The sequence below is a fragment of the Vicugna pacos genome, chromosome 35 (genome assembly GCF_048564905.1).
Source record: "Vicugna pacos chromosome 35, VicPac4, whole genome shotgun sequence".
NCBI lineage: Eukaryota > Metazoa > Chordata > Mammalia > Artiodactyla > Camelidae > Vicugna > Vicugna pacos.
Window position 1 is genome coordinate 11,108,811 of NC_133021.1, and position 25,360 is coordinate 11,134,170.

At 43.5% G+C, this 25,360-nt stretch overlaps 1 protein-coding gene across 2 annotated transcripts in view; it reads left to right on the forward strand.

The window, feature by feature from the left end:
• Positions 1 to 19,952: 19,952 nt before the first annotated feature.
• Positions 19,953 to 25,360, forward strand: part of NMT2 (N-myristoyltransferase 2) — a 56,906-nt gene continuing 51,498 nt past the window's right edge. The window contains exon 1 of one of the 2 annotated variants that reach the window (XM_072955036.1): positions 19,953 to 20,146. In XM_072955036.1, the coding sequence (XP_072811137.1) occupies positions 20,037 to 20,146 (110 nt within the window). In that variant the 5' untranslated portion in view covers positions 19,953 to 20,036. The remainder of the gene's footprint in view (positions 20,147 to 25,360) is intronic. The other variant, XM_072955037.1, reaches the window with a different exon arrangement.

Below are 25,360 nucleotides of genomic sequence, written 5' to 3' on the forward strand. Positions count from 1 at the left end.
CCCTAACATCCAATGCGGCTGTATTTGGAGACGGTGGCTCTAAGGACGTAATTAAGGTTAAGTAAGGTCACTAAGCGTGGGGCCCTGATCCAATAGGCTAGTATTCTTATAAAAAGAGACTCCACAACTCACTGTCATTCCCTTGCTTTCTGCACACCCGCCAAGGAAAGGCCACAGGAGGTCAAAGTGAGAAGGTGATCATCTATAAGCCATGAAAAGAGGCCTCACAAGATACAAACCCTGCTGGTACCTTGACCTTGGACTTTCAGTCTCCAAAACTGTGAGAAGATAAAATTCAATTATTTAAGTCCCTTAGTCTATGGTATTTTGTTACAGCACCCTGATCAGACTAATACATAAAGAAATTAGAATCTAGCAGAACAGGCAGCAAGTTGAGCTAGGCAGACTGGCTTGTTTGCAGGACATGCCTTAGTGGACATCAGATTGGTGGGAGCTTTCCCCACAGCTACATGTGACAGTGAAGCAATCAAGAAATCCAGAAGTTGCCTCGCTGTCAGCCTCATGGAGACAACAGGGAACCACTGGCTACTCCAGGCCCTGGATGCCTGGGTGCCCAGGTATAGGGACTGATTGGGACAATGAACGACATGCAAGTCTGAAGCTACTTAAGAACATGCTGGTCTAATAAATTGTAGCAATATCTTTTTGGATCCGTCTCCTAAAGCAAAGAAGATAAAAGCAAAAATAAACATATGAGACCTAATGAAACTTAAAAGCTTTTGCACAGCCTAGGAAACCATTGATAAAATGAAAAAGACAGCCAGTTGAATGGGAGAAAATATTTGCAAATGATATGACCGATAAGGCGTTAAATATCCAACATATATAAACAGCTCATACAACTCAACATCAAAAAAACAAACAACCCAATTGAAAAATGGGCAAAAGAAAGGAATAGACATTTTTCCAAAGAGGACATGCAGATGGGCAGCAGACAGATGAAAAGATGCTCAACATCACTCATCATCAGGGAAATGCAAATCAAAACCACAATGAGGTATCACCTCACACCTGTCAGAATGGCCATCATCAAAAGAACACAAATAACAAATGTTGGTGAGGATGTGGGAAAAACAGAACCCTAGACACTGTTGGTGGAAATGTAAATTGGTGCAGCCACTGTGGAAAGCAGTGTGGAAAGCAGCAGGTTTTCTTGAAAAACTAAAACTAGAACTACCATATGACCTAAGAATTCCATTCCTGGGCATATATCTGAAAAAAACAAAAACATTAATTTCAAAAGATACATACACCCCCAATGTTCATAACAACATTATTTGCAATAGCCAAGACATAGAAGCAACCTAAGTGTCCATCAATAGAGGAATGGATACAGATGCAGTATATATATATATATATATAATGGAATACTACTTGGCCATAAAAAGGAATGAAAAAATGCCATTTGCAGCAACATGGATGAACTTGGAGGGTACTATGCTAAGTGAAATAAGTACAACAGAGAAAGGCAAATACCATATGATATCACTTACAATTGGAATCTAAAATATATAACAAAATAGTGTATATAACAAAAAAGAAGCATACTCATGGCATAGAGAACAAACTAGTGGTTACCAGTGGGGTAGGGGAGGGGCAAGATAGAAGTAGGGGATTAAGATGTACAGACCGTGATGTATAAAATAAAATAAGGATATATTGTACAATTCAGAGAATAGAGCCAATATTTTATAATACTATAAATGGAGTATAACCTTTAAATATTGTGAACCACCATATTATATATCTGTAACTTATATAATATTATATAATATGATACAATTATATAATATATAATATTGTTCAGCAGCTATACTTCAATTTAAAAAATATGCTGGTATAGTTGGCAACTAAATGGCATGGTCCTACAGTGGAGAGGAAGGCCTAGGCTGCTGTGAGTACCCCGGGGCCTGTCCTGGATCTCAGGGGGGTTCCTAGAATCCAAGGGCTTCTGGGAGCCCCTGACACCACAGCCTGCTTTCCTGGTCTCTTTGATACTTAAGGAGCAAAGAACAGAGTCACCAACCCAAGCAACACTCTCAGCCTGGGCTCTCTTTGCCCAGCTCCCTTCTCGGCCCATTCTCCCCAGAAACTAACAATGAAATGGAGAAGAGGATCATCAGACAGCAGAACTCAGCTGAGGCAGGGGCGGAGGACTCAGGCCTCAGGCCTGCCTGGAATTGATGGGAACATCAGGTCCACACCGCGATCCCCCTCCTCAGGTCATCCCTCCCTCTGGGCATCGGGAGTTTAGGGAGGATGTTCCTGGAGTGCATCTCACCACCTTGATAGGACTCCGTTTTTCCCTTAGCCTCTGTTTTTTGGTTTTCCCCTGTTTCATTTTCATTTTTATTTCTCCCTCTTCTGTTAAATGAACAACCATCTCCCTGTATCTCCAGTTCAAATTCCCAAAGAGAGAATCCAATTTGACCTACACACCTGTTTAGGGGTGATGCATTCATGCAAGGTAGTTGGGTGGTCCTGCTGGCCCCAGGCAGGCTGCTTGTCCCCTGTGCAGCCCCGCATGCAGGCGGGGAGGGCCCTCTCCCTTAAAACGGGTGGTGAGAATTCAGGGGCACTGAAATGAGAATACAAGGCATGCCTGTACCGATGGAGTGCTCTCAGCTGCAAGTAAGAGAACATCCAAACACAAGGAACCTAAACATGAGGAGATGATTTTTCTCCCCTAACAAGAAGCCTGCAGGTGGTAGTCCCAGAGCTCGGAGGTTCTGCGAGGAACCCCCACTGAAGACCAAGCCCTTCACATATCTTCTCTCTGCCAAGTGGCGGGACAGTCATTGTGGCTGCTCAGTGAATGCATCATGTCTTAAAATTCCCCTGACAGCTCCCAGGAGGGGTCTTCATGTCTCATGGACTAAATGGATCATGGTGCCACCTCTAAGTGACAGAGAGGCAGCAAAGGTGCAGAGCTGGCATTTGCAACGTCTGCAGAGGCAAGTGGGTTCTGATGACAGAATACACTGGCACGCTGTGTAGACAAGTGCCTGCTCTAACAAGAAAATAGGCATTTGCAACCCAAGGCTCTAAGTGCTACAAGAATTTGCTAAGACACTATTTTGGATAAGTTACATAACCTCTTCAAGGCTCAGATTTCTAAATGGAAAACAGGAATAATGCCTACACCACAGAGCTCTAGCAGAGATTAATAGGAAATAATACATAAAAAACTCTGCTAATAAACTCATCTACAAAACAGAAACAGACTCACAGGCGTAGTAAACAATCTTATGGTTACCAGGGGAAAGAGGATGGGAAGGAATGGATTTGGGAGTTCCAGACTTGAAGATATTCACCACTATATATAAAAATAGATTTAAAAAACAAATTTCTTCTGTATAGGACAGGAACTATATTCAATATTTTGTAATAACCTTTAGTGAAAAAGAATATGAAAATGATGATATGTATATATGTATGACTGGGACATGATGCTGTACACCAGAAATTGGCACATTGTAACTGACTATACTTCAATAAAAATAAATAAATCAAGTATATTTCAAGAAGGGGGGAAACTCCCTGCTTCAATTCCTGCCATAATAAATACACTTTGTTTCCTCCTCCCAACCCCTCGCAGAGAAAATACGCAGTAAATTCTTGGTAACTAAATAGAACTGTGTTCACCTGGAACATAAGCCTCCTGTTTTCAAAAAAATCAGTTTGACATGCCAAAGAAGAATAAAGATAAGGAATTCAAAGGCTGGCCTGGTAGGAATTAATTTTAAGTGCAGTCATACTTCCCCGTATTTACAAGAAAGGTTTATAACTATGTTTAAGCATCTAACACATTCCCCCTGGATCATCTGAGTGTCCACTGGACCTTCCTGCAGGCATGGAACCTCTGAATAATCTCCCATCCCTTCCTGAAACTTGCTCTTGTTGCTAAAATGTTGGGGGATTTTTGTTGTTTGTGTCTGCGGTTTGCTTGGTGTTTTTCTTTCCTTCACCGTAGCATCTCTGGACCATTCTGGGATCATTTCTCATCCGAAACAAATCACACTCACTGGCAGTTCTGCCTCCAGACTCTGTTCCTTGCGAGAGGTTCAAAACACTGTAGTTAAATCCATTTCTCCCACCTGCATCCTTGACAACATAATTGGTGGATGCATCTGCAGTGGATTCAATTTATTCACACTTGATTTCAAGACTGTTTTTCGAATTATCCTAATTATGTCACCTCTCAGCTCCACTCACGAGTCCTTTCCCGGACAATCATGCAGAAGACATTGGGTTTTCTTTTTCCTGCTCCGATTTGTCGTCAGAGGCTCCTGATCTCTCTACGCAAGACCCACAGATTCTTTTTATGCACAACTCATCTCCAAGCCCACCTTCTCCAGGAGACTCATACCAGTGATGCTGTGAAGTAGTATCTGTCCCACTGAACAAGACCATTTGAACATTTGGTCTTTAACAAGGCAGGCCAATAGAAGGTGATACATCATTAGGTTTTTTTTCCACTGGAATGTAAGCACTGCTATACTCACTGTAAAACCTAGCCTCTTGGTAATTCTATCCATCTATGAAGTGCTCGAAGATCTCTGAAATAGTTTCCTTTGCACCAACTCTTAGATGAGCTGGACAGACTTACAGCAACCATATGGTACAGGTAGTTAGATAGTAGACAGTATTGTCCCTAATATAACCTATGCTCTGTGGGGTTGAGAGATACTCTGTGGGGTTAAGGCCCCAGAGCTAGTAAAGCTGAGCCTTCAGTGCCCATTGACCTTCCATCATTCAGTCCAGAACTCCTTCTGTCTACCCCAGCTGACCCTGGTGGCATATGTATGGTCCAAGGAAATGTCTGCCAAGTCGCTGTTCCACAATGGATGTGTTAATTACTTTTCTGACAGTGTCTTATCAACCACAAGAGGGAAGAGGATCAATACTTACATTCTTTAATTTTTTTCTTTCTGGAGCTGGTTACAATGATTTGCACTCCTGAATACTTAATGTGGTCCCCTTCTAGAAATTAGAAGTATCTAATTTCTCTCTGCTTTGCTCTTAGAACAACCTGTCATTGGATTTAGGACCCACCCAATCAAACCGGAATGATCCCATCTTGAGATCCTTAAGTTAATTCTATCTGAAAAGATCTTTTTTCCAATTAAGGGTGCATTCAGAGGTTCCAGAGCAGAGGACAAGGACTTACCTTTGTGGAGCTGCTATTCAATTCACTACAAATGTGGGTTACAGAAAAAGTATGACATGGTTGCTGACCCCAAGAAGATGTAATGGGGTTGAGGAAGTAAGGTATACTGTTTAGAGATGATTCTCTGTGCATTGTTCATGTTTTTCCATGTCTTGGCAAGAAAGGCACAGACTGCCCTTTGCTCTGGACTATCTTATGAGGATATTTATACGGTAGAGTTAGCATCTCTCTCTAGAGGAATGGGCAGGCATACTGACTTTCGTTGTAAAAGATTTGGTTGCCACCTTGTGCACTGTTGGTGGGAATGGAAAGTGGAAAGCAGTATGGCAGTTCCTCAAAAAACTTAAAAATAGAACTGCCATCTGATGCAGTACTTCCACTTACGAGTATGTGCCCCAAAGAACTGAAAGCAGGGATATGAACGGATATTTGTACCCTCCTGTTCACAGTAGCATTATTCACAGTTGCCAAAAGTGGAAGCAATGCAAGGGTCCATTAGTGGATGAATGCACAAAAAAATGGTATACCCACGTAATGGAATATTATTCTTCTTGAGAAGGAAGGAAATTCTGGCAAATGCTACAGCATAGATGAATCTTGAAGACCTTATGCTAAGTGAAATAAGCCATCACAAAAGGACAAACACTGTATGATTCCATTTACATGTAGTACCCAGAGTAGTTATATTCACAGGGATGAAAAGATTAATGGTGGTTGCCAAGGGCTTGGGAGAGCAGAACAGGAGGAGTTTTAATGGGCACAGAGTTTCAGTTTTGCAAGATGAAAGGAGTTCTGGAGATGGATGGTGGTCATGGCTGCACAGCAAAGTGAATATGCTTGATACCACTGAATCACACACTTAAAAATGGTTAAACTGGCAAATTTTATATTGCATATATTTTATAATTTTTTAAATTTTATTTAAAAAATTTTAAATAATTGATTCCCTCAGTTCAGGATTCCTCTGAGAAATACACTCCTGAGAGTACAGACATCCACCTGCATTGCCCCATGGGACCTGGGGACAAGGGGAATTGACATAAATAGGCTGATGCTCTTGCTGCTTGCTTCACCGTGAGACAAAGTCCCTTGTCTCTGATCGAGGAATTTCCTATCTTCTAGCAAACTTGTTAGCTTGCATGGCAGGTAATGCCTCAGATCCCTCACAGTCCTTGACACCCTCTACTGCATTCCACTCTTAACAAGTGGAGATAAAACTGTGTGTGCTGAGCCTAGGAGCCTATGCCCCAGCCCTGGAATGCTCTGCCTACTAGCCCTCACATGTGGCTCTCAGAAAATCGTGCGTGTGATTCCTGGGAAAGACCACAGTGGTGGAGGGAAGCCAAAATTCAATTTAACCCAGCAAAATTTCATTACGTGCCTGCTCTATGCTGAAGCCTCTTTAAGACACTGAACATGACTGACAGTGCTGCTTCTTGTCAAGGAACTCACTGTCCAGAAGAGATGCAGATGCAGGACAAATAATGTAATGGAGTGTAAGAACTGCAATATTTACCCAGTACTGGGGCAGCATGGCAGAAAGTGACAACTCTGGGGAGAAATCAAGGAAAATTTCACAGGAGAAGTCAAAAGGGAACTGAGCTTTGAAGGATTTCAATATCGTGAATGTGATCAGGGTTATGGGGGGACATACTCTAAGCATAGTGAAAACCATGTGCAAAGATTCTGCACTGTGAAACCATGAAGAGTATTCCTCAAACATAGAAATGTGCAGAGGATAAGCAAGAAACAAAGGTCTAGTTAAGCAGGAACTAAATGATCTGTTTACTAAATAGTGGGGTTTGGATTTTTTCTGTGACCATTGAAGGGTTTAAGCAAAGGACCAAAACTGTCAAAGATCATTAGAGTAATTTGGAGAGTAGATTGCATGGGAAGGAGGCAGGCAAGAAATGATCAGACTCTGATATAGGGCAGGTGCATTGGGTATGGAGAGAAAATACGTTTGAGAGATTTAGGAGGTAGGCTCAGTAAGACTTGGTAAATGGATGAATGTTGAGAGGGAAGGTAATTGTGGAGCAAAGAACAGCCAGTTTCCTAGTTTAAGTAATGAGGCGATGGTGATGCAACTAACACTGATAACTAGTGCAGCTAGAAAATACAGGGGTCACAGGGGACTTAACGTAGTGTTCTCCTTTGAGCTGGACTAGGAGGGAGTGGTGGGTTAATGTACACAGTTTGGTGACATGTTGATAATGAGAAAGGCTAGTGGGAAAACAGATGAGGTTAAACATGTTGGAGCCATGGGTGGATGGATAGGGCTGTTAAACAGAGGAGGGCTTGCCTGGGGAGGTGGTGTAGAGTTAGAAATGGAAGAGGGCAGAGTCCTGACAGACACACGCGTTCCCAGGCAGGCAAAGGAGGAAAGGATGAGGAGGATGTTGGGTGAGCGACATCCGTCTGCCATCGTTCCTCCCTCCAGGGAAGGGTGTTTCTGCTGGATTGGAGGCCCACTCGTCTACTGCTGCCTTCACCTAATCCTGTCCCACAACCTCCAGGCAACCCCCCTCGCTCCTGGACAGCAGTCTCTGCCCCTCAGCTCACTACTTCCCCATTCACCCCCTTAACTTTTTTAAGCCTCTCTTCTCCCAATCCTACCGCTCTATCTGTGTCTTCCTTCTCTTTCCTCACCAGCCTTAAAATTCTCGCCTTCCAGTCGCATCTTATGGCTGTGATCCAGCTACTGCTTCAGATTTCTTCAGAAACTGCTTCTGGTAAGATGCCCATGCTCAGCGTTTAGTTCTTACCTTGCTCCTCTCTCCTCCACTGACAGGTTGATGCTTCCTGGAAACTTTCTTCCTCCCTAGGTTATAAAACATTCTCCTGGCTCTACCTGGGTGGTCAGTAGACCAGTCTTCTTCCTGGGTCATGGCTCTGCCCACCCCTTGACTAGGGCTTCCTATATTTGATTCTCTGTCTTCTCCCCTTTCCTTCCCTTCCTCACCTCCTGTTTGTTCTTAACCACCATCATAGATTCTGTTTTTTAAAAATAATCTGGATACCATATAAAGAACCAGTCTGTGTGTGTGTGTTTAAAGGAGGCTTAATAATTCTATCACCTTCTCATTCCTCTCATAGAGGTAAAATCTCTACGAATGATTGTACACTTGCATAATGGTTCCCTCTGTTTATAGGGCAAACCCAGTGCTTTAGAATAAGCGTCCTTAGATTAGGAAACTGCCCCACCTGATAAGGAATATTTAGGTAACTACTTTCTTTGAAAACACAATCAATGCTTTTACCTGCTGCTGATTCTGCAAATTTTGGAATATCAAGAAGCAAGACTTCTTGTATTGGTCAGGGTTTGATCAGAAAGGCAGAGTCTCTGACTGGTACAACAAAAAAAAAGGCCTTGTTACCAGAGTTAGACCTTACAAGTGTGAGTGCTGAATTATGGGGGAGAATTCTATGCAGGATCTCACCTTTGCTTCAGCTGTTGAACCTTCAGCCCTGTGGCTGGTTGAAAAGGGAAGGTGGATTGGACACAGACAAGTGGGAACCTGCGAGGGAGAAGTGGGTCCTGTGGAGGACAACTGGAAACTATGAAACTCCATGGAATAAGTGTTTGCTTCTCATCCACTCTACTCTCACTGCTAAGGCTGACCTTCAGGAGAAGCTTCAGAGCTTCATGCACAGCAGCTCATGCACCTGGCCTAGAACTCCAAGAAGCTGCAAGAGGAGGTCTTGGGGAACTGGAGGAGCTATGGGTCCCAGTGCTTCCTCTTGCCGGAGAGTGAGCTAGAAGGTGAGTGACACTGGGCTCGAGCTGCCCTGGCAGCTGGTGCCCTGCATCCACCTTCGGAGAGTCAAAAATGATTGCTGATGCTTTACTTCCACCTTCCAAATTTCACACAGAATGTCTCTTGGAGCCCATGCAAATCAGAACTATGTGCAAAGGGAAGTCTGGGAAATGTAGTTCCAGCTTAGCTAAATTGACTCAGTATAAAACTCTCTCTGAATAAAATAATCCAGGGACTCATTCTTGCTTCCTGCCTTTCCCTGTTCACCCCCATCCAACATAGTAGCAGATTCTATCAGATTTACTGGCACATGGGAAGGCTCAGTAATGTTTAAATGTTCCCAATTGCTCTTTTTTCCCCCTAAGAAAAGAAATAGAAGCACAGAAAAGTTAGGTAGCTTTTCTTAAGTCACACAGCTAACAAGCAGCGGGGCCAGAATCGACTGCAGACTCATACTCTCAAACGCTCCCTTTTTCAGTTTTCCTGAGAAAGTCATTGTTTTGATATACAATTGCTAAAGAAAAATTTGAACACATAATATGGACTTCTTCATAAGCTATTTTAAGTGAGCCCAATTTGTAGGCGGTAAGAGAATCTATCTTAAATAAGAGATCACAGAGGCAGAAAAAAGTATAGAAGGATGACATTGTTGTTTTTATTTTTATAACTATTTGATCTTAAAACCAGGGCTCTTTATGTCCAGGATGTCATGTAGGACAAGACTTTCAGGATAATCAGACACTTTTTAATGATCCTCCTGACATGATCTCCACTTAAACCCAAACATCGCTTGAGTTTACTTCCAGTCTTTCTGTGTTGTTGGTTCTATGCCTGTTGAAAGATAAATCTGTTCACTACAGACAGACTCTGTCACTACAATGAGGGTCATGGATATGCCCAGAATGTCTAATCTGGCTTTTGTGTTAGGCAGTGCCTTGCAATAGGGAGACACATAATTTGCTCTGATGCAGCATGGCACATGAAGAATCCACCTACTAATGTAGAACTTAGGATAATATGACTGGACACCACTTACGTTAGCATTTTTCTATTCAATGAAGGATTGTCAAGAAAAAAAAAAGATTGCAGATGGGAAAGAAAATGGGAAAAATCTATCCACCTTTTAGCTAGCTATTGTGTCTTTATTTGGGAAACAAGCTGTTAAGTGTTTTGCCTCATTTTTTTCTTATTTTTCCTGTGTTTTGAAGTATATTGATGTGTGATATTATATGTTACAGGTGTACAACATAGTGATTCATAATTTTTAAAGGTTATATTCCATTTATTGTTATTATAAAATATTGGCTATATTTTCTGTGTTGTATTATATAGCTTATTTATTTTACACATAGCAGTTTGTACCTATTTAATACCATATTCCTATCTTGGCCCTCCCTACTTCCCTCTCCCCACTGGTAACCACAAGTTTGTTCTTTAAATCTGTGTCTATTTGGTTTGGGTTTTTTTTTTCTTTTTTGCTGTATTCACTAGTTTGTTTTATTTCTTAGAGTCTGCATATAGTGATATTCTACAGTATCTGTGTTTCTCTGTCTGACTTATTTCACTTAGCATAATGCCATGTTGTTACAAATGGTAAAATTTCATTCTTTTTTATGGCTGAGTAGTATTCCACTGTATATATACATCTTTATCCATTCATCTGCTGATGGACACTTAAGTTGTTTCCACATCTTGGCAATTGTAAATAATGCTGCTGTGAACATTGGGATGTGTATATCTTTTTGAATTAGTGTTTTCCTTTTTTCATTGAAGTCTGGTTGGTTTGCAATATTTTATGTTTCAGGTATACAACACAGTGATCAAATATTTTTATAGATTATATTCTACTTAAAGTTTATTACAAAATAATGGCTATATTTCCCTGCTATACAATATATCCTTATAGTTTATTTATTTTGTGCATAGTAGTTTGTACCTCTTAATCCCCTACGTCTATCTTGCCTCCGCACTGGTGTTCACTAGTTTGTTCTCTGTATCTACAAATCTGTTCCCGTTCTTTTTCTATAAGTTAAGCTATGGAGAAGAAATAGCTCCAATACCATGCATTGGCTTCTCTCAAGGGTCAAATCAGTTTACTCTGTTGACGGCCACATGCTATATTGCCTATAGGCAAGATTCTGGTTACTTGAAAGAGGGGATGATTGAGACAACCGAGGATGAGAGAGTGTGTTTGAATTGGCACCAACCCATTTCCACTGCAGAGCAAACAACTCAAGTGCCCGTCCCAAGTGGGCAAGAAGGATAACCCTGAGAAATCTCTGTGGGTGGGTGGTGGTTGTGTCTAATGAAAAAGCGTGACCTAAATCACCTTCTATAAACTTCCTGAAAGCATTCTCCAATTCAGTATTTCTACAAATTCAACCAGGTTATAAACCACAACAAATTTTTAACACTGGAGTTTACTCTGTGTATATCTTGTGAATGTGAATCTTCCTTGGCTACAAACACAAATTAGGAAGGTGCAGGTATCTGAATCTATCTGTAGTTTCTTCTTGAAAGGATGGTACCATTTTTGTTTGCTTGGAGACACTATTTACAAATAAAATGATACCTATGTGGGGGTTTTTTTGCTTTGTTATTGTTTTTATAAAATAAAATGGGTGTGTTTTTTCTTTAATCATAGCTTTCAAACTTGCTCTTTCGAATCTCCCTTCTGCCAACCTTAGTGAAATCTTGGGCAGATTCCAGAGCTTTCAGTGACTTTAAGTATTAAAAAGTTCACTCCAGTCACATTCTGTTTGAATCTTTAATCTTCTGTCCAATGCCAAGTTCACCCCCACCCTTGGATCTGGCTCTTCCCATGGCTCATAAGATCTCCCCACACTTCGGGGCCTGGTTCCTCCAGAGTCCAGCTGGTAGGGAAGAGGGACTAGAGGAAAAGGGTGTAACCTGCTTTAGCTAATTGGTGCAAGTGTAATTTCCTCTTGCTTATCAGTGCCCGGCTGGGTGACAACCGGTATCTAAGTGTTGATTCTTTGGTGGTGCTTTTACACAAACCCTTTGGACAGCCCGTATGTTTCCATCTAGTTAGCATCTAATCCCTTCCACCAGCCCCTGTATGTGATCATCCACTCCCGACTCCTTGTTGCTGGGGTCCTTTTGGCTAGATGGCTGCTCTCTTGGGCAGGGTGCCAGCAAGACAGCCCAAATCCAGGTGCCATTCCTGGTCTTTGCTTGACCCATGGGACACTCCCACAACCCTGAGTGCTCCAGCCAGCTTTTCATCTCAAATTTATCCAGATGAGGAGCAAGGACTAGCCTTTATCTTCATGCTGTTCTCAAATTTCTGAGAAAATAGAGCTGGCTTTCCCAAGCACTCTCTCACCAAGCTCTGCCACAACGGGAGCGCCAGTGTAAGCCCATGAGTTTCTGTATCTGAGCAAGCTCGGTGAGATACATAAGGCTTCTTTCCTTGCAGATGAACTCAGTCTGAACGGGAGGTTCTTGGGGAGCCCCACGCACAGGGTTTCAGCAGATGATGGCACCAGAGGTGGTATTAGCTTATCTAAAGACTAAAGGTCTTAGCAATGAGAAAACATTCTTTCCTCCTTTACTATTTGGATAGAGTCCCTTCTCTCTTCTCCCTTCATATTTTACTTTTGAAAAAGTGGGAAGGAGAATCATGTGCTCACATATGACTCCTGAAAGAGATCTCTGTTCTTAGAAGAAACAAGTAAAACTGTCTCTACTTCCCATCATGGTACCTTAAGTGTTTACGAAAATCCACGGTAAGGATTTTAACTATGGATTTCCATGGTAAGAAATTTTGACTGAATGCTTCTGCAAAGAGACCATCAAAAGGTGCTGGGTTTGCCGGGATCATTTGAGTAGCACCATTGAAAAGGGTCTAAAATGAGGTAGAGGCTGGAGGCAGAGAGTCCTCTCATCTTGGAGGCTGTTGTGACCTTTGGGTTGCATGCAGTCAATTCCTTTCGACTTTCTTTGCCTCCCTGTACTCCACCAGCTTCCCTTTCTTGCTTTTTCCCTCCTCCCTTCTTCCCCCTTACCTTACTCACTTACCTGACTCTTTTGCTTTCTCCTCCATCCTTTCTTCCTGAAAGGACTGGGAAACCCGAATTCTGGACAGGCTACAATAGATTCCTTTGCCTCCTCTGGTACTTCTAGTAAAAAATTCTGGTAAGAGTGTGCTTCTGGAATATATGTCTTAAGGAAAATACTAATAATTTTTGGCAATACATCATCCGGTGATGTCTTGGTGGACAAAGCCTGGATAAATTCAAGGAGTTGGCAAGCAGGGAGGTTTCAAGATAACCAATTAAGGCACCTTCTAGCACAAGCTGGAGCATCATCTCTGCATCATCTGGCAGTCTCCTCGGCATCCCCCACACACCCTACCTTGCCCTACAGGGAGCAAGACAGACTCAGCAACAATGAAGCTCCACAGTGCAGCTAGTCTGCAGTTCTCACTGTGGCACCACGCTGTGGGCTTGAGCGGGTGTGAGAACCTTTCAGCGGAATCATAAGCAGCAAGAGGTGAAAATCATGCTCAGACTGATACCAAGAAGTGCTTCTCAAATGCACAACTGCAAACAGCTCAGCATAGCCACAGCTTCCTCCGCAATTAGAAATGGAGTCACCATTTTTTGATACATAAGATCAAGTCAACCTGAGTGCGAAGATGACCAGCCATCAGGAAGAGTTAACACAACGCAAAAGTGAAGGGCATTGGTTTTGTAAGCCCAGATGAAAAGTCCAAATGACGGACTTGGCAGGAGTCTTTTTCAGGTGTACTCTGATATACAATTATCACAGTTGACAATAAGGCATGAGTCCATCTTTAAGATTTTCTTTCGGTCTTTGCTTTTCTACAGTACATTGATTAATTACTGCTGCTTAAAACACACACACACTCCACAACTGCATGGCTTAAAACGATGACCATGGATTATGTCACACGTCTGTAGGTCAGCTGGAAGGTTATGGCGGTTTCAGCGGAGCTCACTCACGTGTCTGTGATCAGCTGGGGGATTAATCAAGAACTGGAGAGCCCAGGAGGCCAAGCCAGCACAGCTCAGCTCGCTCCACATCAGCCCGTAGGCTAACTCAGGCACGTGCCCATGGCGGGAAAGCATTCCACTGGGCAGAGCAGGGCCCACAAGCCGAGGCTGTGTCACTTTAACTTTCCCTTTGGCCAAAGTTCATTAGTTCTCTTATTAATAAAGACGATATATTCTAGATACACACCCTGTATTATCAGAATTTCTTTCCTGCTGGAAGTAAAGGGATAGAGAAAGCAAAAGTTTATGTTCTGTGTACCGGGTCTGCGACATTCTCACTTCTCCCAAATTTTGCTGGTCATCCCAGAATCATGTGGTAGGGACGTCGGCTCCATCACTTGATAGGAGGAGCTGCACTGACAGGGGTGGAGACTTGAGGCCATACTTTTGCAATTAATCTAACAATCTAGCTTCTGGCCAGTTATTGCATCCTTCTTATATCATATCCATCTTATATTCACATCCTTCCCCTCCTCCACACCATATCCCAACTTTTCATCCAAATCACAGCATCAGCCTCAAGGTTCAGGATCTTATGATTTACAGCAGATTCAGGTGCAGCTCCAAGATAGGGCTCCTCTTAATTCAGGAACTCAAGGAGACAAGAGATCTGCCCTAAACGTGCAGCATCCAGTGGCAAACCAGGGACAGGAAAACCACACAAATACTCACATACAAAAGTGGGAGGAATAGGATACAGATAGCAGTCACTGATCTAGAATATTCTGAACTCTCTCGTCCAGGTCACTCTATTCCAGGGGTGTGGAACACTCCTTGATTAGGCCTTGGGTCTGCTCCCTGGAAACAGCCCCACAGTTCACTGTTTTCAGTGGTGCTTGGCTCCAGCTGGGGCATCCTTTCTTTTCAATCCCACTTCTTGCCTACTTCTGAGGAAATGGATCTTATTGGCAGCTTAGGAATTTTCTCAGATTGTCTCCTGCCCATTATGTTTCTAAGACCAGAGACCTAAAACTTGATAAATATCTTGATAAATCTCAGTCCTAGTAAGTCCATGCTTGTGACACTTTTGTGTGTATAACACTCTTTAAACACTTTGTGGGTTTTCTGTGTATTTAATTATAATGCACTGCATTTGAAAAAAGCCACACCCTTGATTCTTTTCTCAACTGACTTCTCTCTAATATTGCTGTTGGACTGTACCCTAGAAGCCAGGGTTGGAGGGCTATAATTCAGTGGTAGAGTATGTGCTTGGCATGCACGAGGTCCTGGGTTCAATCCCCAGTGCCTCCATTAAGGGGAAAGTAAAGATTCCTAAAAGACCTTTTGTCCAGTTGAGGAGGTCTGTTAGGTACTAGATTAATTCTTTAGGTGTTTTTTAGAGTCACTGCCTTGATTTGATCTTTATCTTTAGTCCTGCTTTCACTGTGATGCGTATTTACTGACTGAGAAGATTAGAGATGAGAAGCAGCTTTATTTTTCCAACCCGGCAAGTTCTGGTCCCTCTCTATTCCCTCCAATTCTGCTTGCAAACTGGCCAGTTCTTTCCTAGCCCATCTCTTTCTTGCTGAAACCTATCACATGCATTTAGGAGCAATCAGTTAATGCTTGCGATATTCTACCTGGAAGTTATACTTTCTCTGAAAGTATATTAGATATATTTTTTATCTCACAAGTTGCTAAGAACAAGACATTTACCCAGACGTTTTCACACTGCATAACATGGGACACTGTATTTTTCAGCCTTTTCTAGTTTCATTGCCATTTTTCCATATTCTGCCTGCTGTCTCATTGCAAATCCAATGCTACACATCGAAGGTGGCAACATCCCACTTCTATGTACCAATTTCTGTGTCAGTTACCAATTGCTGCACATGAAAATGCCACAAAATTTAGTGTCTTAAGACATCATCATTTATTACTTCTCACAAATCTATAGGTCCCCTGGGTGGTTCTGCTGATTCAGGATGAGTTCAGCTGATCTAAGCTGGGCTCACATGTGCACCTACAGTCAGATGGCAAGTTTGCTGGCGGTTGGCTGATGGATCCTAGATGACCTTGTCTCGAAGACCTAGCTGTGGTCCATGTAGTCTCCTCCTTCCAGGAGGCTATCTAGGCTTGTATTTTGTTTCAGTGGCACAATTCTAGGGGAAAGAGAAAGGAACCACACAAAACCTTTTGAGGTTAGACTTGGAGTTGGCACACCATCACATCACATTCAAATGGCCAAAGCAAGTCAAAAACCAACCCAAATTCAAGAGCTCTTGCGGAAGAGATGCAAAGCCAGATTGCCGAGGGCAGGAATACAGGAAGAGGTGGAGAACTGTGGTCATTTTCTCAACTAATCTAATACAATGTGCCCATATTTTTTAAACACTTAGCTTGCTAGGAACTTGGTATATATAAATCTGAAGGTTCCTGTTTTTCTTTAATCATGGAAAATTCATTTCCATTATCTCTTCAAATATTGCCTTCTTTCCAAATTTCTCCTTCTGAAACTTATTATTTCCTTCTGGAACTCTTGTTAGACAAATGTTGAACCTTTTTATTTTATCACCCACGTCTCATAACTTTAGGAAAATTCCATCTTTTTATTTCTCTGAGATGCTTCTGGACTATTTCTGAAAAATGGCTGCTTATTCACTAAATACTTTCTTAGCTGTATCAGTAATTTACTATTTTCTGAAGAAATGGAGAATAGGTTGAGCCCTCCATATACTATCCTTTCAAAATGAACCTCTATATTTCTAGAATAAATAACATAAGCTTTTTTTTTGCTTTTCCTCAGGAGCCCTATTGTCAAATTCCCTTAATTTCTTCCTTCTAAAATCTTATCCCATGCCCATTTTCTCTTCACAGTATAATATACAGAGATGAAAATAAGATGAAATATTCAAATATGTCTCAAGGTCAAGTAGTATGTAGTATTACTTTACAGATAATGCACATATGCTTCCAATGAGAGACTGACTCATGAAAGAATTTTTTCATTGTAATTAAGGCATCTCTACATATTCTCTAACAGGTAACAATATCTATCTTCAATCTATCGTATTATATGTGGTTTTTAAATTTTTTATTGTTTTGCCTAAGAATGTATTTTGTAAACAGAAACAAGGGTTGCATATAAATCCTTGGTTTTATGGCCTCACACCCACAAGGATGGTTACTATCCAAAAAATAGGAAATAGCAAGTGCTGGTAGGGACGTGGGGAAGTTGAAACTCTTGTGCACTGTTGGTGGATATGAAAAATGGTGCAGCTGTTATGGAATACAATATGGCAGTTTCTCAAAAAATTAAAAATAGAATTACCATATGACCCAGTAATTCCGATTTTGGGAATATATCAAACAAAACTGAAAGTAGTGACTCAAAAAGGTATTTTTTTCATCCATGTTCATAGCAGCATTATTCACAGTAGCGAAGGGGTGGAAGTAACTTAAGTGTCTATTAAAGGATAAGTGGATAAACAGAATGTGGTATAAACGTACAATAAAACATTATTCAGCCTTAGAAAGGAAGGAAGTTCTGATGTATGGTACAACAGAGATGAACTCTGAGGACATTTTGCTAAGGGAAATAAGCCAATCAGAAAAAGACTGTATGATTCCATTTATGCGAGGTATATAGAGTAGTCAAATTCATAGGCATAGAATGTAGAATGGTGATTGCCAGGGGCTGGGGAGAGGGTAAATGGGGATTTGTTTAATAGTTACAGTTGTGGTTTTGCAAGACTGAAAAACTCTGGAGATTGTTTGCACAATGTGAATATACTTAACATTATGAACTTTATACTTAGAAATGATCAAGATGGTAAATTTTACGTTATGTGTATTTTAATGCAATTTTTAAAAAGCAAAAAGTTACAGTAGTTTAAATAAAACAAGACTAATTATACAACTATGATCTTACATCTATAATAGGAGATGAGTCAGGCAGGATAGGAAATTCCCCAGAGCCTCTTTTAACACACTGGTAACCACTGTACAGGACTCTCTTCCCCCAAATAAAGCTTGGATCTGAGATTCTAGAAGATACCACTTGGTTCCAATCCTCCAAACTCTGGGATTAAACCAGGGAAAGAAGCAAAAATTTTTAGAAACCTAGTAAGTTTCTATGTATAACAACAGGATTTAAGAATCTCCAGGGTCATCTGCAAACTCTATCCTCCTTCAAATGATTAATGATGACACACATTTGTATTATATAATACCTCCATTCAGTACTTAACAGACGACTGGGCCAAGTTCTTTGCATTCTGGGGAACAGATGTTCCCTGTTTGTCATGGCTTTCTAGTGTTTAACTGGTTTTTGATGCCTTCATTTTATTTCTCCATGATTATTTGTGTTCTTATTCTTTTCTGAGAGATCCTTGGTCAAAACTTCTTGAGAATTCAGATAAATACATATCTGCTGAGTTCTCTTTGCTTTGTATTTAAAAAAATATTTTAGAGAACCCTTCCAATAGGTTATAGCAACTAATCTGATAGATTTGCTCCTGGTCAGGATCATACTGGTTACCCAGCCAGGTTACAGTTATCTAACTTATCACGTTCACAGGGATGAGCCGCAGGAAATTCACTGATCTATATTTGCCTAAACTTTGAAGCCAGAAGCCACGTGTGACCTTCTGCCTCAGAAATCGTCGCAATTGTGAAAGATAGCATTGTATTTCCTTCGTGTTTTGGCTCCCTTTTGCACTACTTAAAGAATCTTTGCTGGCTCAACCTCAGTCTGTCATAAAAGGCTGCTGAACTGTGAAATCGCTCTGCAATTTTTGTCTTTAGATACTGCTGTCTTGTATTTTAAGGGCACAGTCTTCCTTGTGGGGGAAAAAAAAACAGAAAATGCTCCCAATACCTTCTGCATAAAATGACCCACACCAAAAATTTCAGATGGCTTTTTTGGGGGGGTGGGGCGAGGTAATTATATTTATTTACTTATCTTTAATGATGGTACTGTGGATTCAACCCAGGATCTCATGCATGCTAGGCATACACTCTACCACTGAGCTACACGCTCCCTCCTCAGGTGCCTTTTTAAAGTCTCTTTTCCTCATGGAGCATTTCTAATAACTATCTTTCCAGTGACTTTGTAAACCGTGTAGGCTTCCTGTGACCTAGTGGGACCTTGAACTCTGCCCATGAAATCAAAGGAAAGGACTGGAGTGTACAGACTGCAACAGCAAATAAGAGTCTGAACTTCACCTGCCTTTTATTTGGCAATCCATGAAGTGCCTCCTTCCCCTCCTTCGTTCACAGGCAGAGACAGAGGACCATTTCAGCCCAGAAGGCCACACACTTTTGATTGGAGGTCTAGGTCATAGCCCTCACTTGAAGCCAGAGTGGCCTCCCTGACACTGTCCAGTCCCCCAGCGTCACAGGCAAATCCCACTTCCCCCAAGATGGTTGTTCTGCTCTAAGCCGATTGTCTGTGGTGTCCAGCAAAAACAGGGGCAGCTCCACATTTTACTCCGTCAAGAGTTTTAGGGCTGTGAGCCTGGTTGGAATGGAGACTTGGGAAGGCTGGAAGCACTCTGTTTTCACTTTAATTTTTATTTCATAGTACATTGGAAAGACAGAGACATGTGAAATGGAATTTTAACAACGTGTCTGTAATCGGCCAGGGTGGGGGAGAGGGGCGGTTCTGGAAATCAGTGGCCTTGGCCCGCCTACCCCTGAGTAAGAATTCCCTGCAAAGAGTTAAAAGCTCTTCTTAATATTGCAGAGATGTAAAACCTCGTTGCCTGTGCTCCCAACATGAAGACAGGATTTGGAGTCCGCAGGTTGCGCTATTCAGGGCGCGGGATCGGCTTCGGGTTCCAGGGCTCGGCCCCTGCGTGCGGCCCGGGTCGCAATAACCCTCACTGCCACCCGCTGGGACCTCCTACAGCTGGGCGCGGACCGCCCCCGAAGCCACCCCGGGTCTGGGCGGGGCGGGGCGGGGTGGGGCGGGCGCGGAGCCCCGGGCCCCGCCTCCGAGGAGACGGCGGGCGGCACTAGAGGGAGCTGCTCCCGCCGCCGCCTTCGCCGTGCCGGCCCCCCCACGCCCGCGGCCGCGAGCGCCGCCTCCCAGCCCGCGCCGCCGCGATGGCGGAGGACAGCGAGTCCGCGGCCAGCCAGCAGAGCCTGGAGCTGGACGACCAGGACACGTGCGGGATCGACGGGGACAATGAGGAGGAGACGGAGCACGCCAAAGGGTAGGCGCTCCCGGGGCTCCGCGCGGACGCCGGCTCCGGGGCGCGGAGGCGGCGGCGCGGAGCGGCGGGCGGCCCCCGCGTGGCTCTCGCGCGGCTCCGGGGCGGCCGGAGGTCCGGGGGGCGCGGCTCGCGCCGGGAGCCGATCGGCTTGGGCGAGGCCCGGGTGGACCGGGGGGCGCGAGGACCCGCCACGCCGCTGTCACCTGCCGCGCGGCCCGCCAGCCCTTGCCAGTCCCCATCCCGGCCGGCGTGTGACTCATTGGCATCGAGGGGGGCGCGGCGCCCTGCCCTTTGTGGCAGCCTGGCTGGTGGGAAGTGGCCCTTCTCTCTCCGCTCCTTGTCATCCTCTCCTTAAGTCCTTCCCGACCCTCCCACCCCTCCCCCAGCCACCACCAAGACCCAGGGTGAAAGAGAGCTACTGAGGCCGGGGAGCCGTTTGAGATTTGCCCCTGCTCGATCGGCGCTGCTGGCGGGGAGCTGAGGAAAGTTGCGCCGCCCGGCCGCCCTGCGCCGCTCGGAGCCGGGCAAGGGGCGCCGGGGTCCCGGCCCGGCTTCTGGGGGCGCGCGGTTTCGCGAGCGCGTCTGCATCTCTAGAGCAAGTCGAACCCTGATTTCAGCTCAGGTTTGGGGTGGGGAGTAGGGAGCAGCTCCCGCCGACCGGACCAGATCCTGCTTGGCGATCTCCAAAGCCATGCGTTTCAACACCTCATCAGATTTCTTTCTCCTTTCACTGGCTCTCTTTCACCCCAGCAGACTTGATTTGCTCTCCTGTCGGAGAAAAGATTGCTTCTCTTGAAGGGGGAGTATTGAAGTTCAGTTTTTATGGGCGGGATGGGGGGATCATTTTAAATCCAGGCTGGTGTTTATTTACATTACCCTTTCACCCTGTTGGATTCGAACTGGGCGCTGGCACGGAGCACTCAACGGCGCCCCTTAGAAGTGAGATTTTGCAAACCATGGTGACTGGTGAAGAAGTGGGTCAGCTTAAAAACATGATAGGGAGGCCTTCGTCACAGATGGCTTATTTATTCAGTTCATGGAGAGGATTCTTTAAATGATTGATGATTTAAAATGTAAAGTATTTGCATTCTATTTAACGTCTGCTTGAAGATTTATTTAAGAAAGGAACTTTGAGCTTTAACGTGTTATAAAATATCAAAAGAGATCAAGAAAAAGAAAAGCTGACTAAATGCATCTTTCACTGGTGTGGATTTTTTTCCAGTGGCAGCTGCAAGTGCAGAATGTTATAATTCTAGCCTAGAATATGTTTTTGAAAGAGAGGAAAGGAAATTCTGCAGACATCTGAGCCCAAGTTCTGTTTATGCAGAGGTAGAATCATATGCCTTTGGTAGATAGCTAAATATAGAGATGTTTTTGAAATAATAGCACCAGTGACAAAAATGAGCCCAGATCCAGATGTAGTGGGTTACCTCCAAAACTTCAGCACCTGTCCATTGTCTTTCTGGGAAGACCCTGGACATCTATCTTCTGCTCTGTAATTTGTTTATTATTCTTCGTTCTTTTGAAGGTTTGATTATGTACTTATTTGCTTACACAGTCGAGAATGTCCGTGGTACATAGGATTACTCATCTGTGTACCCACTGATCCAGTCCTGTCCCCAGGAGCCTTGTAGGAGGCTGTGCAAAGTTCCCAGGTTAGCACCCAGAAGCATCTACATGCCCTCTCCAGAGATGTTCAGTTTTGTACATCAGCACATTAATTATATGTTAGCACAGTTACTCAAAATTTAGAGACGCTCAATGGACTGAAACCTTTTAAGCAAGAGCAGATGACGTGATTTCAGCTTCTACAAGGAAGAAACTAATGTAATGGGTTTATTGTAGTCTATTAAAATGTGAAGGGGCTAGTAAAAATCCAAGTTGCTGTGCTAGTTGGACTGCTTTTTTGGATTAGAATTCAGACAATGCGCCAAATTTGGAGGACTGATTGTGTTTTTTCTGGCTCAAGTACTGGTAATATGGCTCAGTAGAAACCTAGATTTTTTCTTCCTCTTAGGTAGCTCAAGTTTGTAAATATTAAAACTTGAAAGATTCCTCTTTTCTACACCTGGCCTCTTTATCCTCCACCAATTTAAATTAATTGGCAAATAGAGAGGCTTTGGAGGAATGAGTATATAAATGCTTCACCTTTTAAAGGTGAATTATCTTACAGCCACTAGGTATGGGTCGGTGCACAAAAGCAGTTATTTACTAAGTAGTACCCTTCTGGCCTGAAAGGGTTAACTTACCCCCATCATTGAATATAATGTATTGACTTGTTGTTTTAGACATGTTACAACTAAAGCCTCAGATAAAAGAAAATTACAAAATTAGATTATTTTGCCCCCACAATGTACATATTACTGTGTATGCTTTTCTTCTATTTTCATAGAATTTTTTTTACATTTTTTATTGAGTAAGTCATTTTACAATGTTGTGTCAAATTCTAGTGTAGAGCACAATTTTTCAGTTATACATGAACATATATATATATTAATTGTCACATTTTTTTCGCTATGAGTTACCACAAGATCTTGTATATATTTCCCTGTGCCATACAGTATAATCTTGTTTATCTATTCTACATTTTAAAATCCCAGTCTGTCCCTTCCAACCCCCCACCCCCTTGGCAACCACAAGTTTGTATTCTATGTCTATGAGTCTGTTTCTATTTTGTATTTATGTTTTGTTTTGTTTTGTTTTAGATTCCACATATGAGAGATCTCATATGGTATTTTTCTTTCTCTTTCTGGCTTACTTCACTTAGAATAACATTCTCCAGGAACATCCATGTTGCTGCAAATGGTGTTATGTTGTTGGTTTTTGTGGCTGAATAGTATTCCATTGTATAAATATACTACAGCTTCTTCATTCAGTCATCTGTTGATGGACATTTAGGCTGTTTCCATGTCTTGGCTATTGTAAATAGTACTGCTATGAACACTGGAGTGCAGGTGTCATTTTGAAGTAGGGTTCCTTCTGGATACATGCCCAGGAGCGGGATTCCTGGGTCACAAGATAAGTCTATTCCTAGTCTTTTGAGGAATCTCCACAGTTTTCCACAGTGGCTTTCCTTACTTCCCTCTCCCACTCTTAATGATTTAGATGTCTTCTTTTACAATTTTGTGTTTATCCTTTTTGCAATTCATGGCAGTTATCTCCTTTCCAGTTATGAGTTTCTCATTTTTGCAGCATCCTGCTTCATTTCTATTTAGAGTAGACCTGTCAGTATTTCTTTTAGCATGGGTTTAGTGTTGCTAAACTCTTTTAGTTTTTGCTTGTCTGTGAAATTCTTTATGTCTCCCTCTATTCTAAAGGATAGCCTTGCTGGATAGAGTATCCTAGGCTGCATCTTTTTTTCATTCAGGGCTTCGAATATGTCTTGCCACTCCCTTCTGGCCTGTAATGTTTGTGTAGAGAAATCAGCTGAGAGCCTTATGGGGGTTCCCTTGTAACCCACTCTTTGTTTTTCTCTTGCTGCCTTTAGGATCATTTCTTTATCCTTGACTCTGGCCATCTTGATTATATGTCTTGGTGTGGGTCTGTTTGGGTTCTTCCTATTTGGGACCCTCTGAGCCTCCTGTACTTGGATATCTGATTCCTTCTTTAAGTTTGGGTAGTTTTCAGTCATGATTTCTTCAAATACCTTTTCAATCCCCTTTGTTCTTTCTTCCCCTTCTGGAACCCCTGTTATGCGTAGATTGGCGTGCTTTGTATTATCCCATAGGTCCCTTATATTGTTTTCATTGTTTTTTATTTGTTTTTCTCTCAGCTGTTCTGATTGGGTGCTTTCTATTGTCCTGTCTTCTAGGTCACTTATTCGTTCCTCTGCATTATCTAGCCTGCTTTGTGCAGCCTTTAGATCAGCTCTCATCTCAGCAAATGAGTTTACTAATTCTAGTTGGTTCTTCTTTATAGCTTCTGTTTCATTTTTGACATGTTTTATTTCTCTAAACACTATTTCTTTTAGTTCCTTCAGTACTTTGATCAGTCCTTTTTTGAAATCTTGATCTAGTAGGCCATCAACGTCTATTTCCTTGATCGTGCTTTCAGGGGATTTCTCTTGATCTTTTAACTGAGAGTGGTTCCTTTTCTTCTTCATATTGCTCATATCTCTCTGGCACTGTGGCTTAAGGAGTATCAGTTATCTAGTTCTCCTGGAGACGGTGTGCTCTTAATGATTTTATCAAGAGGTGTTTGTGTCTTCGCCCTGTTTCACGAACTCAGCTTGCTGTTTCCGGAGGCCCTCTGTTGGTGCCCTCATCTGTGCTGCTCCCAGTGGCTGTCAGCTAGCAGATCACACCCCCTCCCAACACTGGGTCAGGTGCTGAGCTCTTTCCTGGTGGGCGGGCGGGTCACTCCCACTCCCAATGCAGCAGGCAGATGCTGCGCTGGGGCGAGGTAGGTGGGCAGATCACAACTCCTCCCAGCACTGTGGTCAGGTGCTGCGTTCCTGCCAGGAAGGCGGTTGGCCGCCCGCCCTCTCCCAGCGCCGGTCACTCCGCTGCCCTGTGCAGCTGCCCGCTCCACGTTGGGGTCGGCGCTCGGAAGGTGGGCTCAGGGAAGACCGCGGAATGGCCCCGCCCCTGCTCTGTGCCAGATCTCAGCTCCTTGTTTGTCTTGGCTGTGCAAGTTCTCTGAGGTGCCAGGGCAGAAAGATCCTATCTGCCTTGGGCTGTAAACAAGTCTCAGTCCTGCTTAGGAGGTTGCGGAGCCCTGGGGTGTGGATTCAGGTCTCGGCCCCACCCCCACCCCCACCCAGGGCACTGTGCACAGAGGAGATGGCGGCTGTAGCTGCACCCCGCTCTCTTCTCAAGGGAAGTGCCAGTAATGGCGGGGCAGGTCTGAGGAGACAAAGGCTATGGCGCCCCTCCCCCCAGGGCACACCAGCTGTGTTGCTTTGCTTTTTCCACAATTTATGGGGGACTGAGGTTGTTCTGCTCCATATCACCTCCCAGCCATGGTGCACAGCACCCCACAGTCCCCCAGGGCTGCCTCAGTGCAGCCACCCCAGTCCTCCACCTGGCTCGGGCAGCCATTCCCTGTCCCAGCTGGCTTGCGTCTTGGGCTGGGTGTCGCAGGGACCCTTTGTGCCCATTTAACTCAGTTCTGTTGGTCAAGGGGTGCTCAAGGCAGATCTGAGCCTCGGAGGCGCCCCCTCTGTCCCTCTGGCCTCTCCGCTGGAGAGGGGAGACCCAGCAAATGAGCGCCAGT